This window comes from Paroedura picta, chromosome 4, assembly GCF_049243985.1.
Source record: "Paroedura picta isolate Pp20150507F chromosome 4, Ppicta_v3.0, whole genome shotgun sequence".
Lineage (NCBI taxonomy): Eukaryota > Metazoa > Chordata > Lepidosauria > Squamata > Gekkonidae > Paroedura > Paroedura picta.
In genome coordinates, this window is record NC_135372.1 from 86,791,489 (window position 1) to 86,806,718 (window position 15,230).

The 15,230-nt window shown below is 45.0% G+C and overlaps 1 protein-coding gene across 5 annotated transcripts in view; it reads left to right on the plus strand.

Moving 5' to 3' along the window:
* The window catches only part of POMGNT1 (protein O-linked mannose N-acetylglucosaminyltransferase 1 (beta 1,2-)), a 39,739-nt gene that overhangs the window by 249 nt on the left and 24,260 nt on the right, over window positions 1-15,230 (plus strand). Inside the window, exons 1-9 of one of the 5 annotated variants that reach the window (XM_077333892.1) lie at window positions 411-736; window positions 3,091-3,269; window positions 5,802-5,885; window positions 10,284-10,389; window positions 11,110-11,225; window positions 11,604-11,669; window positions 12,456-12,569; window positions 13,653-13,770; window positions 14,221-14,319. In XM_077333892.1, the coding sequence (XP_077190007.1) occupies window positions 3,156-3,269; window positions 5,802-5,885; window positions 10,284-10,389; window positions 11,110-11,225; window positions 11,604-11,669; window positions 12,456-12,569; window positions 13,653-13,770; window positions 14,221-14,319 (817 nt within the window). In that variant the 5' untranslated portion in view covers window positions 411-736; window positions 3,091-3,155. Of the gene's footprint in view, window positions 1-410; window positions 737-3,090; window positions 3,270-5,801; window positions 5,886-6,253; window positions 6,796-10,283; window positions 10,390-11,109; window positions 11,226-11,598; window positions 11,670-12,455; window positions 12,570-13,652; window positions 13,771-14,220; window positions 14,320-15,230 lie in introns of those variants that run through there. The other 4 variants (XM_077333893.1, XM_077333894.1, XM_077333896.1 and 1 more) reach the window with 4 other exon arrangements.

Sequence of the window (15,230 nt, forward strand, 5' to 3'; positions counted from 1 at the left end):
ATAACCGCTTGTTTTGTGTCATTCATTTGTCCTAATACAAGATCTTCAGCGGGTTGTATTGTGGTTTAATTGTACAGACACAAATACGGAAACCATCAGGCGCGATACGCCCTTAACTCTGCCCCACAGCGAGACGCTTTATCTCCGTCTTTGGCGAGCTTTCAGTTCAAAGGACGTGGTGCAGCCTGCCGGGGCAAGCGGCAACTTCCCGGGTGGGATACGCCTCGTGCGTTTCGAGGCAAAGGACGCTCAGGCTGCCTCCGCCTAACCCTGGACTTCTCTCCTCCCAAGCCTGCCCCGTGCTTTCCCTATGAGCGTCCTCGCTCGGCCGGCAGCCAGGCCAGGCCAGGCCAGGCCGGCCAGGCCAGGCCAGCTCGCAGAGGGTCTCTCGCCAGCGTCCCTCCCCTTCAGAGGAGGAGCCGGAAGAACTTGACCGGGCGGCCCAGAGAGCGAGGCGCGCGGACGGCGTAGGCGGCCTCCTCGGACCGTTCTTTCGGACAGGCGCTCCGCCCTTCAGGCTGCCTGGCGAGCCTCGCGGGCTCCTTTAAGAGCGGCCTTCTAGCCGACTACCCCGCGCCGGAAGCAGCGGCGCGTCGATTGCAGGCTGGCCGCGCCGGAGCCTGCTACTGGTCGGAGGCGGCTGGGAGGTGCCGCGGCATGCGCTTCGGGAGGCTGAGCGGTGCCTGCCTGGCCATGGACAGCAGCAGCACTCCCAGCGCGAACCCCGTGGCGGCCCGTAAGTAGACTCGGGTGATCCATTGGGCCAGAGGAGGGGAGGGGAGGGAGTGCGGGCGGGCAAGCGAGAGACCCCTTCGGGAAGCGCCTGCGGCCCCTCTTTTAACACGGCTCTATGATCTTTTTGGCATCACGGCCACCTTTCTGAGCTTTTGTTTTCTTTGGGTGACCCTCCTGGAGATCAGTTCTGAACCAAATCTGCTCGCTAATCCCGGGCCTGGGCAGCATGTTGAAGTAGGAGAAGCGTCCATGTTCTCTGGTTTGTGCTGTTTGGAGGTTTGTTTTAAGCACCTTAGCGCGAAAGCAGCCTTCTCTTTACCCAGGATCCCCAGCCCTCCTGTACCTTTTTGGGGGGGTACCTGAAGGTGTCAAAGTGGGCATTGGGGTGTGAAACGTAGACGAGGTGGAGAGGAATAGCGGGCAGCTGGAAACGCTTTGTTGGTGCTGCATGCAGCCTTTCTCCTCCAGGCATAGTGCGTTGCCTAGTTTTGTGATGTGCTCGCAGTGGTAACCAGTTGAATTCGAATCCTGTGCATGTAGGAAACAAGTCTTGTTGTTCTCAGGAGTTTCTGTCTCCTAGTAACTGTGTTTAGGATTGTAATGTTAGCCAGTGAGGTGTAGGTTAGGGGTTATGTATTTTCTGTCACAGTGTGTCCCCTCCCCTCGCCAGACCATGCCAAGGGGATAGAAGCTCTCAATAAGTACACGTAATCTGTGTAAAGGTTGGCAGCCATGCAAGATAGCTCATCTTCCAGCTCTTCCTAGCACTTGAGGTGAGCAGGTTGAAGGATGCACAGTATGTTAAGAAAACTAATAATCTCTGGGGCAAAGAGCTGGAAAAGATGCTGGATGACTTAATTTTGCTAAGGTACCAGAGGTGGAGAAATGCAGCATGGGCTAAGCAATGCCATTTACTGGAGCAGTCAGGCTTCTTGGGTAGCCTGCTAACATGTTCTCTAAAAAGCATCTCCTTGCTTCTTTACATTCTTGCAGCATGCATGTTGCTTTGTTAGGTGGCTTTTTGACCAAGTCAGGGGAATAAATTCTCCTTTGGGGGAAAAATGCTTCTCAGACCTCCTTTTTCTATCCATTGCTTTCTAGAATTCTATTATATATATTGTAAACTTCTAAGACACCTTTTTTTTATATACCATAAACAGTGCCTATGCTAGTTCATGGGATCCTGATGCTGATCCATGCCTTTGTAATCTTTTGGTCAGATTACTGTAACCTTGTGTATGTTGGGTGGCCACCCAGTTTTTATCAGGGATGAGCCAAAGGAAGCATATGTTACCCATTTTGAAATAATTGCATCAGTTGCCAGTCCCTGAGTTCAGTTCAAGATGCTGGTTATGGCCCTTAAATCCTTTCATGCCCCAGGGCCCACATATCTGAAAGACCGGTCCTCTCATATGTTCCCAAGAGCCAGTTAGTTCACCTGCCAGATTTGGACCACTCAGGCTTCTCCATCATGACTAATACTCTATGGAATGGCCTTCATTGGAGGCCTTTAGCAAGTGCTGCAAGGCTTACTGGTTTGCAAGGGCATCTTTTAAAAGGGGATGCAGTATCTGGGGCTCTTAATTTTTCTTAATATTAACTTGTAATGTTGCAGTTACTGTTTGTAAACAATCTTGAGCTGAGAGGACAGGCAGGGTATAAATGGTTTGATATCTATGGAGCTATTTGAGATGGTTACTCAGAGTGTGAAGGGGAGAATTATTGAGGTTTAAGAATCTGTTGTAAATCTCTTGTAAGGGTCCCACTTGCTGTCTGGAAACAAGTGGCCAAGTTAAACAAATTGTAATTGTTTTTCTTTGGGGGGGGATTGTTCTTGTGTGTAGGGCTTGAGCCGCATTGGCATAGAACTTGGACTTGTTTACCAGATTTTTAAAATCCCATCCTTCTTTCAAGGAGCTCAGTGGTTTATATAGCTGCCTCCCCTCCATATATCCTCACAGCCACCCTGAACTGCTGTGGTAGAGCATATGGCCAGTTAGTAGGTCAGAGTGACTGGTCCAGGGTTGCCCACTGAACTTCACTGCTTGAATGCACACTTGAACCCCAAAACAGAACCCTAGCTTGACACTAACTGTTGCACCATGCCGATTCTTATGCCTAGCTTTAAAGAAATAATATGCTTTCATTTGTATCTCACCCTTCTGCACCGCTCAGGGTGGGTAACAGCATTAAAATGACATACACATCAAAAGATCAAAACTTTTGTAATGTAGTTAATAAATTTACCTTTCAACTTTTAAAATTCAAATTACCTTTCAACCTTCAAATTTAGCTTTTACCATACTCACTAAATTTACCTTTCTAACCTTCAACTTTTACTGATCCCTCTGGTAGGTCTCTTTAGTAGAATGTGACTTCTGAAGAGCAGATGCTGCCCTCCTCTATCTGTTTGCCCTACTATGATGGATGAGTGGAAACCTAATCCACTAGCCAAGCCTCGAAAGAAACGCAGCTGGTATCTGGCCTGGAAGTACAAACTGACCAACCAGAGGGCCCTACGGAGGCTGTTTCAGGTGAGAACCACTCCAGCCCACCCTGCCTTCTGCTCACTTATAATGTATACCTTGTCTGTGGCTGGGATTAAGGGCGATCAGCTTTAAATCCTTCTGGTTTATATAGTCTCTGTGCTGAAGGAAGGGGAAACTTTGCAAAATGAACGAGGAGGAAATGATAGTGGCTCTTCATGGAAGCAAAAGCACATCTACACAAAATTAGTGAGTTCAGCATGTGTATTTTTGAGAAAACAACAATGAGCCCTGTGGCACTCGGCAAATTAAGGAGTTATTCATCTTTTGTGCTATGAGGCAGTACAGGGTGTGGGGTGCCTTCAGTAAGAATCTTTGTCTAACATTACTGGAATATTTTCTCAAAACCAGTAGAGTTTAGAGATCTGCCCAAGGCTTCCTGTGTAAATTGAGCCTGAATCTTCTAAATCCAAGCAGTTGCCTCTACACAATAGATCACAGGTGCCAAATGGTTAAAAAGTATCTAAAGTTACATTTAGATAGCTCTGCATGTTAGTTCTGTGTGTTTTATTAGTGGTCCTCAGGTATAGAAGGAGCTGAGCGTCTCTCATGCTGGGATGCCCTAATTCAGAATACTGGCAGGAACGTGAAGACCACTTGAATTCCTAGTCACTCTGTCCTGACTATAGTTGGAAACTGGCCCTTCATTGCCAGCTGGCAATGTAGACTGGCCAGAGGAGAAGTCTGAATGGGGTGGTTTAGACCGGGGGTCGTCAACCCCCCGTCCGCAGACCAGTACCAGGCCATGAAGGCCTCGATACCGGGCTGCCGCCAGCCGCACCTGCCTCTCCCCCCCCCCTGCAGTGAGAAGCTCGCCAGGCTACAAGCAAAGTGGCTGCCAAAGCAGCTGCTTCGCTTGTGGCCAGCTAGCTTCTTGCTGAGGGGGGGGGGCAGGCGCAGCCTCCGGCATGCAAGCGGATGCAAAAGTGCGTGTGCAGAGCTGCCGCACAGAGCGGCCCCAGCGGATGCAAACTTATATCTGTGGCTGCTCTGCCCCTGTGCGTTTGTGTGGAGCTGCCACGTGTGTGCGTTTACACCCGCCGGTGGGACACAAACACACATGCGCGGCAGCTCCTCGCATGCATGGCAGCTCTGCGCATGCGTGGCGGCCGGCTCTCCCCCACCCCCAGAAGCGGTCCTCAAGGAAAAGGTTGGGGACCGCTGGTTTAGACCATGGAGCCAAGGAGTAGCTCATTGCTGCAGGGGCTGGAGAGAAAGGCTAGTGGTGGCTTCTGGGCTGTTGTACTGCATTTGAGTAGGGAGTGGACGGGGTCCCTGTCCCATCCAGGCTGGAGTATAAAAGATGCAATATCTGGGAATGTCTTAAACTATAAAGAATTATTCTACTATAAAATGTATGATCTCTTATTTTTGTATTATTATAACTCTTGTAGCTTTGCTGTTTCTGAACTCACTTGAGAGGCTCTTTCCACCCTGAAGTTATCACTGTGGACTTGGCCTAAAATGCCAATAAAGACATTGTCTAAAAAGTTCTAGAGTATCTTTGCATCTCTTTAGGGAGAGGGATGTAGTTCTTTGCAGAATTCCTCCAATCTAAGTCCATTAATTTTAGTAGGCTTGGGTTAGAATAATTCAGTATGGAATGACATGTCCTGCTTGCCTTCATTTTTAACTCAAGAGCTATTGGAGTTGGATCCATTGGGACGTTCTCACCTACTGTGCAAAATGAAGAATAATGCTGTGTCCTGTAGCATCTGCCCTGTTCTGTTTCACTGAAATTCAGTCTGCTGCAAAGGATATCTTTCATGCTGCCTGTTTGACTAGGGCTTCTCCATCGTCCTGACCCCATTTATCCAATCAAGCATTTCATATACAAACAAATGCAATCCTAGATACTGAACCCTTCTCTGTCCACTTAATCTCAAGATTAATCTCAAGATTCTTACAGCAGGTAGATGTGTGTGTGTGTATCTGTCCTCATCAATGTATGTGAGTGTGTGCATGCTGATTATGCATGCTATTCAACTTTAACAAATAAGCATTTTAAGTGCCTTAAAAAAACTGGTTTGTAGCACTGTAGATGCAAGTTTTCTCAAACGGTGAGTTTCTCCTTTTGCCCCATGTCACTGAACAAGTTTTAATTAAAAGACAGAACAGAAGGAGGGACAGAGACTTGGAAAGCTTCATTTGTCTGCGACAGACTATTCTCCCCCCCCCCAATATATTTTTAGATGCACTAATTGGCTCTGTGTTCCCTCTAGCAAGCCTTACTGCACAGATCTGTTTATGTAACAGAGGTTACTAATAAAATGTGAACACTTGGAAGCCCCCGAATATTTGCAAGAATTAAGTACTCTTTACTTTGCTGTTTAGTAAGTATTGGAGGAGAAAAAGTGCAGTGAGTGGAGGGAAGAGTTAACTGTGGGAAGATGCTGGGGCTAGACTCCTGCCTGGAGGCCGTGCTTCCTGTACCCTGGTGAGTCAGGATGGGCTGCACTTGGGAGGAAAAAAACGCGCTTTGCGATGCTCAGAAATATTTTCCTTCATTTTTTTATACAGCGCATAAGTATCTGTGGCATCCTTGAGTTCCATATGCAGAGATTCCCTCCCAGAGGAGGAGAGACCCAAGAAGGACTAATGCTGGTACTTAAAACTAAGAATCTAGATTGTGGGGAAAAATTGGTCCTTGATGAATGGGGAGGGGCAGATGCAATATCCAATGTTCCAGGTAGGTGTACCAAACCTAGGAATGGGTATAATAGACACTTGAATAGCTTCAGGGGGATATGGTCAGAGGAGCAAAATCAAGGGCAGGAGTATAAGAGGGTGGAGCTAAACTGTAGAGCACTTTAAAAGTAAGATGTCTTTTAAATTGGTCCTTTAAAGCAGGGGTGGTCAACCTGTGGTCCTCCAGATGTTTACGGACTACAATTCCTAGTCCATGGACATCTGGAGGACCACAGGCTGACTACCCCTGCTCTAAAGGATGGGAAATTAGAAACTGCCCCTTCATTTTGGACAGAATCCACATTTTTTGCCTTTTGTTTTAAGGGAAGGACTATTCCAGTGAAGGGCGCATTCAGCCGGGAACAGTGCAGTCCTGAGCCCCGGATGCTGGTGCCTTGCTGGCATGGGTATCCTAGGCTCTCAGCTCAGAAAAGAAATTCCAATCAATACTCAGCTTCAAGTCCATGTGAATATGGCAACCATACTCCCTCCCCACACCAGTCACAGAGACCCCTCTGTCAGCCATATATGGAAGGAGCCAAGAAATATGCAGCAGTGCTGGCACCTGTTCCTGACATCGCCTTGCCCTCGCCCATGAACGTAACAGAGCAAAGGAAATGCAGCACCTTGACTGTATAACAGACCCAATAAGAACCTTGAACAACACAATACATGCAGTCTTTCCAGATGAGGATTCAACTCTCTTCCTATAATCGTATTCCCTTTTGGCATGCAAGGAAGGAAGCATCACCCAGGCCCTTGGAAGGGAAACTCATCTAGAAAGCTCCTGTCCAATCCCATGCAAATCTTCAGGTCACCAAAAGTGGTAGGTGGGGGACTTTGCTTTGTATTTATACCAGTCTTTTCACCCAGGATATGGGTTTAGGATGCTGTCTGAGCCCTGCCGCTCTACCATCAACTCTCACCACTGGCCCAATGGCATCAATGCCGAGTTTATACTTTTACAATGTCCACAAGGTGTTATAACTGAATTTCTCTTTATTACAGTGTTGTAGGGCTTAGTTGCCATTTACAGGTGGCTGCTAGAATTGTGCTGGAAAGTCTCCCACTTACAGTTCAGGTAATTTAGTTTATTAAGAGTTTTAATACAAGAGAAGCTCTAGGTCTGACCCAGGCCAGGGTCCAGCAATCATGTGAACCCTGAATTCCTTCAGATTTTGCCTTTGTGGCAGAAGTCCTTGGAGCTTGTGGCTTTTCTCTTTTCTTTCCCAGTACAAACAAGGAAATATACAGAAATATTAATGTCTCTGTATTTTATTTGATCAAGGCAGGGGCAGAATACAGAACAAAAAACTGATTTCCGTACCCACATTTTCTCTGCTTTCAAGAAGCATATGATGACCTTGGAAGCAACTCTTTTAGTATTGAATTTCTCGGATATTGTTTTTGAAAAGCAAACAGGCCGAGGAGTCCATGCAGCTGCTTTCAAGAACCTGACATTGTGATAAGTAGAGTGGCATGACAAACATATTTCAGTATCTTGTCTGGATCCCATGTCTCAAAATAGCAAGTTTAATACAAAACTGTCAATGTTGTGAGGAAAGCTGACACCTTAATTGCACACAGGCAGGGCTCTTCAGGTTTCCATAGAAACCCATGTCGCCTTGAATTCCTGCGTCACAGTAAGAGTGTTCATTAGAGCTCCATTGTACATATTGTGGCAGTGTGACATTTCTTGCAAACCACCCTACCACAATAGTGTAATGGAAGAAATGATATAACCTTTCCTACCAAGGAAAACTGGTAAGTCAGGTGGCATTTTGTGGCCTAGCAGCCCACCTGAGTGTTGGTGCAGACAACCTGACATTTGTCTTGCTGTGCACTATGGGAAATCACATGATTACTGTGCCATTTGCCATGCTTGCCTCTGAGTGTAGGTATGGCTGAAATTGCTGTGATTCTTGAAAAAAAAGAACTAGTGTGCTGATGTGATTCAGGTATTGGACTGAGGCTGGAGAGAGAAGGCTGAGTTTGAATCTTAGAACTCAGTGGTCTTGGGCCAGTCTCTCTCACAACTTAACCTACCCTATGGAATTGTATAAGGATATGTTGGCGGGGGAAGACCTGAGGAAGGATATGACACAAATAGGAGATGTATTTACTCACAATGTTCTTGAGATGCTTATCTGAAGAGAAGGCTTTCTGTTGAGAATTGAAGACCTGCCAATACGAACATGTGTTTTTCTTTCTGTAGAAAAGCTCATACAAAGAGTTATAGATTTCAGAGGTGTATAGGAAATGGAGGGCTTTATTTAGAGGGCTTCACCTTGGTCAACAAATATGGACCAAATGTTAGCTGGCTCTTCCCCCCCCCCTCCCTATAGCAATGGACCATCCCTGCTGTATCCCTGGAGCCCTGACTCCACAAGACCCATGGGGAGCCCTGACAGGTGCTTTTCCTGCTGCAGAGTCACTAGCCCTGACACCAGTTTCCACCCCAGGTAGCCTGGAGACAAAGGAATGGAGTTCAGGGAAAGATTTCTTCAGGCTGCATGACACACTAAGAAATGGAGAAGAGTCCTGTTTGTAGCTTGCGGGGAGGGAGAACCATTGTCTTAAAGTGCTGAAGTTATTTATTTAAAAATCAGCAGCTTTTCTGCCTCACAATGTAAATAAAACAGTAACCACACAAATAGGAAGATCATATTTTAGAATGACAATTTAGGGTTGCCAAACAATAAGGTAAAGGTATCCCCTGTGCAAGCTCCGGGTCATTTCTGTCCCTTGGGGTGACCCCCTGTAGCGTTTTCATGACAGACTCAATACGGGATGGTTTGCCAGTGCCTTCTCCAGACATTACCATTTACCCCTCAGCAAGCTGGGTACTCATTTTACCGACCTCGGAAGGATGGAAGGCTGAGTCAACCTTGAGCCGGCTGCTGGGATTGAACTCCCAGCCTCATGGGCAGAGCTTCAGACAGCATGTCTCCTGCCTTACCACTCTGCGTCACAAGAGTCTCTTGCCAATCAATAGAAGACCTGCCAATTAGTCAAATTGTATCCTAAATCAAACTGTTTTCAACTTCCCCCTAAAGATCAAAAGTGAGGAAGCCAGGCACACATCCCTGGGGAAGTTGTTCCATAATCATGGGGCTTCTACTGAAAAGGCCTTCTCCCATGTACCCAACCAGATGAACTTCTTTCTTTGGTGAAACAGTCAGGAGGGCTTTTCCCTGTAATCTTGAGACCTGGGCAAGAACATGTGAGAGAAGATAACCCATGCCTATGTAGACTATTATTAGACTTACCCTCCCCACCATTGTTTTTTTTTTGGGGGGGGGCGGGGGAGTCAAGAATCTCCTTGAATATGGATTCCTGTGTTGCTCAGAACTATGGCTGTCTAAAAGGGGTGGAGGTAAAGACCGCCATGCCTGGACTCTGCCCCACATTAACCTTAAAGCTGCTACCATCCTCCCAGCTTCTCCTTGAACCATTTCTTACAAACTGATCACAGAAACACAGTGTAGGTTTCGAAGTTGCATAGCCTTTTGTCACAGGTAATAAATAAATACACCACAAGACGTAATTCCTTGACATCATCCTTATAACTAGACCCGAGACCTGCCAGTTTTTCATGCAGCGCTTTTCAATAGCGCTCAGATTTAGCGACATTGCCCGTTGTGTGGAATGGCCCCTAGAATTGCTAGAAAAGCTTCTATTTGAAATCTAAGAGTAGCTGATTGAAGTTTTGCTGTATCAAAAAGTCAAGCATGCCTTGGATGCTGTATATTCTGAGGGAAACATTTCAAATCTTCCTTGGGCCTGTTTGTGTGCCATAGGATTCTCCTGAGAGCAACTCATTGAAAGGATTGTGGCTTTTGATAATATTCCCATTAACAAATTTTGGAAAGCCTTGCAAAGTTTGTCACGTGAGGCTTGACCTACAACTGTTTTCCATTTCCAAATGCCAGCAGTCAGTTCTGCAGAATTTGAATAACAGCTAGCTTGTTGCCAAGGAAAATGGGATAACCTCCAGTAGTTATTGAGGTTACTTTCCTCTGCTGCCCCTTATGCAAAAGAAGCATACATACTATGGGTGGTTATTAACACAAGGTTTTTATTTAATAGTAAGATGTTGGAATGCAAATAGAGTAGCAGAGACCAAGTGTAACCTGTGAAGGGTAAAAGGGAGTAATACTGTGCTTCATTTGAATCTGTTGTCTTTCTGGTTGATAGTATGGTGTATTATTTAATCAGGATTCTGCCTACAGCATTTTTCGAAAAAGGAAGATAGGATTCAGAGTTCCAGTCCTAATGTTTTAATGGTCTGATGTGGATGGTTTTACTTTGCAGACAGGGGCTGTTCTCTTCTTGCTGGTGACTGTCATAGTAAACATAAAACTGATCTTGGACACTAGGAGAGCAACCAGTGAAGAAGAGGAGTCTGCTCAGGACTATGGTGAGTATGGAAGGCTGTAACTGGATGGTGTCAGCAGAGTGACCCTGTAGCCAAGCTTGTAACTCCCCCAGTAACCTGCTCAAATCTCACAGAACATGGGCTCTAGTCTACATCCCTAAGCCAGTATTGCTTAGGTTCTACATATGCATTGCAGCCGCTTTCAAAGAGAGAAAATAGGAACGGATCTGTGAGAGAGTTTAATGTTGTCTTTTTGGTTTATCGTATAATTTGTGTGTAAGGTAGCCAGGATTGTCTGTAGGATTGTCTGGCGGGCAGGCAAGAGATGTTTAGAGGTGGTTGGCTGTTGCCTGCCTCTGCCATATGACCCTAGTTTTCCATGGAGGTCTCCTATCCAAATCCTAACCAAAGCTGACTTTGCTTAGCTTCTGAGATCTGATGAGACCGGGCTGGGCTAACCTGGTCAGATTCAACTCTATCTGAGGGGGTTGTTAAAAATCCTAAATTGACAGATAAAATAAGTGTGTAGAGAATAGTACTTTCCCAAATAAATGTTTCTATTTGTATTATGCAAACCTCAACACGGGGGTGGAGAAAGATTGTAAAATAGATAACAAAATTACTTTTAATTAAAGTAAACATTAGGGTGTTGAATTATTCTGGATGCAGAACTTGAAAATGGCATGGAAATATTGGTTTTCTCTCTTTCTGTCTTTCTCTCTTTCTGTCTCTCTCTCTCTCTCCCTCCCCCCTCCCTCCTAGATGAAGGCTTGCAGAACCTGGAGATTCCACGGAGGCCAATCAACAGTAGGAAAGTTCTGGATATTGAGGTGTACTCCAGTCGCTCCAAGGTCTATGTGGCGGTGGATGGGACAACGGTGAGGGCTTGTGCTATGCAACAGGAGTGGATATTTGGGGTGTTTGGTTTTTTCCCTCTTTGAAATAGAGAGGCCCTTATTGTTTTTAAATTGTGTTTTACAATTCTGTTTCACCAACCTTTTCCATCCCATTTTTTAGCAACTTCCTTTTGGGGGCTATTATACCTCACCTCCAATGAATCTAGCTGTAGCTCTTGTGTACATGTTGGATTGCTATTCCCTCAGGCGGGAGAGACAGTGGCACAATACAAATTCTGAGGCAATCTCCATGTTCCAGAAACTAGCAATTATTGAGTGAAGTCCCAGGAAAAGGGGGTGGAAGAGGCAGTGGAAGAGGAGAAATATAGCCTTACCACCATTGCTTTCATCGTAGTGCAGGTTTTGGAAGATGAAGCCCGGGAGCAGGGCAGAGGCATCCACGTGATTGTGTTAAATCAGGCTACGGTAAGTCAGAAAGCAAATCCTACATTTATTGGGGGGGGGGGAGGTTGGGGGGGTAGATAATCTGTTTTCATTTCAAAAGGCAGGTGTAAAACAACAGTGCCTGTGGTTACTCCTGAGGATACCTCCCAAACCAGGAATAAATGGATTGATTATGGAGGCATTTTCTAGAGCCCAGCCTCTGGATTTGGTCAAGTGTCAATGGTTCTGTTTATAGACCTGATGGGATAGACCAGCCTTTCTCAAGCATAGCTGTGTATATGACCTCCTCTTTCCACCCCACCAGGCCCATCTTGGCCATGCCCCCCCTCCAGCTGACATGACCATATATGGTCATATATCATCCGATAAATGTTTAACAATTTTTTAAAATTGACTCCTACCCATTTGGGAAACCCTTCTAGGGCTGTCAAGAAACCCCAAGAAACTCTGGTTGAGGAAGCCTGGTTTAGACGGGTGATTCTGTCGCCCCCATCTCTCACAGTTGTTGCTTGCTTTGGTTCTTTTTCACAATCATGTCAAGAAATTAGATCTTTTTTAATATTTCCCCATAGAGAAGAATAGTTCTCCTACATCTTTACTGCTAAGATTATTCATTGAAGGATGTAGGTATATATACATTTAAGCCCAAAAACTCAGGCAGATATGATGTGGGATGTACCTTCCAGGGATGGGTGCACGTATTCTGGGGTTTGTGCCCTTAATGCTTGTAGTGTCCATAGATGCCAGTGCTTTATGTACTGTATTGTTCTAACATGATCCACCTCCATGTCTATGAATGCCAAACAGGGACATGTGATGGCAAAGCGAGTTTTCGATACGTACTCTCCACATGAGGATGAAGCCATGGTCCTATTCCTCAATATGGTGGCCAAAGGCCGCATCCTAATCTTCACTATTAAGGTAAGCGGGGCTAGAGTCTCCACTCTTTCTATAGAAACAGAAAACAGTAATATACTCAGCAGCCTTACTCTTTTCAAGAAATGCTTTGTATAATACTCTTACCTCCATCTCCTTCCCAGTGCCTGTGGCTGCTACTTCTCATGGTTCCCATGAGCCCAGGGAAAATCTTTGCTGAGGAGGATGCCATTTAAGTGATTGACTGGTATTTCTCTTCCCTCTGTTTTCCCATTTGAAGACTCAAGATGGAAGAGAGAAGCTATTTTGATATCTAAGAGGGTTGTTAATGTTAGTACTTCATGAAATCAAACTAGAGCATCAACCACGTTTTTCTTAAGCCATATTCCCTCGCATTTACTCACAGTCCAGCAACCAAGCAATCCCCTAGCCAGCTGAAGTAAAACAGCTGCAGCTGGCTATGGCTGTTGTTCTTCCTGGAAACTAGATGGCCAAAATGTTGGCCTAGTTGTACATTTCTGCTGTTCAGTTACTTTGGAGGAATTAACAAGCATTGTATTTTACATCGTTCACCTGGAATACTTTCAGCGTCCATTTAAGTTCAAGATACACTAAAACCAGATTAGAATTCCAATAGAAAACAGTGACCTACACTTTTTGTTTCTGATGAACTATGTTAGTCTTTGTCTTTCCCTCAATTTACACACTATGAGCCAAACCAACATCTTCCTTTCAGGGTCCTGTAGCTTAGAGCTCCTGCTTTCTCCCACACCCACCCCTTGTAATGTTTATTAATTAAGACATGTATATCCCACCTTTCCTCTTGATTTACCATAACAAAATTAGCATTAAAAGTATTATTACTCACTCTGGCTGAATTGTTTTTTTTTTTCTTCTGGTGACTACTTTTTTTTCAGTGAAGTTTATCAAGTAATGTCTAGAATGGGTACTGAAATTATGGAATTTATCAAAGGCATTTTTTAAAGTTAGAAACAAAATATCTGCAGATTTAAAAGTTACTCTTTATGATGAACACCTTAAAACATTAAGTTCAATCAACTAAAAATGAAAAGTTATTCCAAAATGGCGAAAATCATGTCCAATAACATAGTTTCTGTTCCTTTACAGGATGAGGGTTCCTTTCACTTGAAAGACACTGCAAAAAGTCTTTTGAAGAGCTTAGGAAGCCAGATTGCAGAATCCCTCAGCTGGAGGGACATGTGGACTTTTGTGGGGAAGAAAGGAGGTCAGAAACTGGTTTTGGCATAAATTTGTGAGGCATAGCAGGGATAGGGGAGGTACTTTCTTCTGCAGGTATACCGAAGTGTTAAGACTACTGGCATAGTTTAATGCACAACATGAAAGAGAGAAAAGGGTTCCTGTGTTTCTAATGTCTGTAGAAGACAGATGTCTGGCAGGTGCAGCTTTTCACATCCATGCATAGGGAAAAGAAAAGCTCTGAATGCCAGCATTCTCTCTCACCATTCAAATAATCAAAATACCTCATCTTCCATGGCACCTTCTCCTGTCACTTCCTGCCTTTTCTGAAGGCAAATCTAGCATTGTTGATCCTTTTGCTGCTGTTTTTTTTAAGCAGAGTAATGCAGAAAGAGAAGTTCTATGAGGTAGTATACAGGAATGAGTGATGAGTGCTAATCAGCCATCTAGTGGTCTTGACATGATATTGTCTTCACAGGTGAGATCTATGGTGAAAAACATGCCAAATCTGTGGCACTTTCCACATGGGGGGAACCAGTCTTACTGAAAACTGAAGTCCAGCTGACCTCAGTGGAAGGTATAGTATGCAAGCTTAACAAGGAGACAAAGGGGCACATGACCATCAGCTCTCTAAGTGGGTTTCAAGGGAAGATGTTTTCACAGAATTAAACCCTTGCTCAATGTAAGATGTCGGCTAAAGCATCTGTCCATGATAAGTATCTGTCCAGCCACTGTTTGAAGACTGCCAGTGAGGGGGGGACTCCTTAGGCAGCCAATTCCACTACTAAAGTGCTCTTATGAAAAGTTTTTTTTCCTGATATCTAGCAGTACCATTCAACACATACTGCAGGTCCTATCCTCTGCTGCCAACAAAAACCACTCTCTGCCCTTCTCTAAGCGACAACCTTTTAAATTCTTAAACAGCAATCCCTCAGCCTCCTCTTTTCCAGCCTCAACATTCCCAAGTCCCTTAGCCTGTCCTCAGAGGGCTTGGTCCCCAGGCCCCTGATCATCCTCATTGCTGTCCTCTGCACTCGCTCAATTTTGTTCATGTCCTTTTTGAAGTGAGACCTCCAGAACTGCACACAGTACTCCAGATGCAGTCTGACCAATGCGGTATATAGTGGGACTATGACAACTTGTGATTTTGATGTGATGCCTCTGTTGATGCAGCCCAAGACTGCATTTCTCTTATTTACTGCCACATCACACTGTCTGCTCATATTTAGCCTACAGTCCACATGTACCCCAAGATCTCATTCATGCACACTACTATCCATAAGTGTATCTCCCATCCAGTATACTTCTCTTTTTTGTGACCCAGATGTAGACCTCTGCATTTCTCCTTATTAAATTGCATTTTGTTCTTATTTGCCCACTTTTCTAGCATGTTCAGATCTCATTGAACCCTATCTTCTGACGTGTTTGCTACTCCTCCCAATTTGGTCTCATTTGCAAACAAATGAGGAGTCCTTTCACCCCCTCATT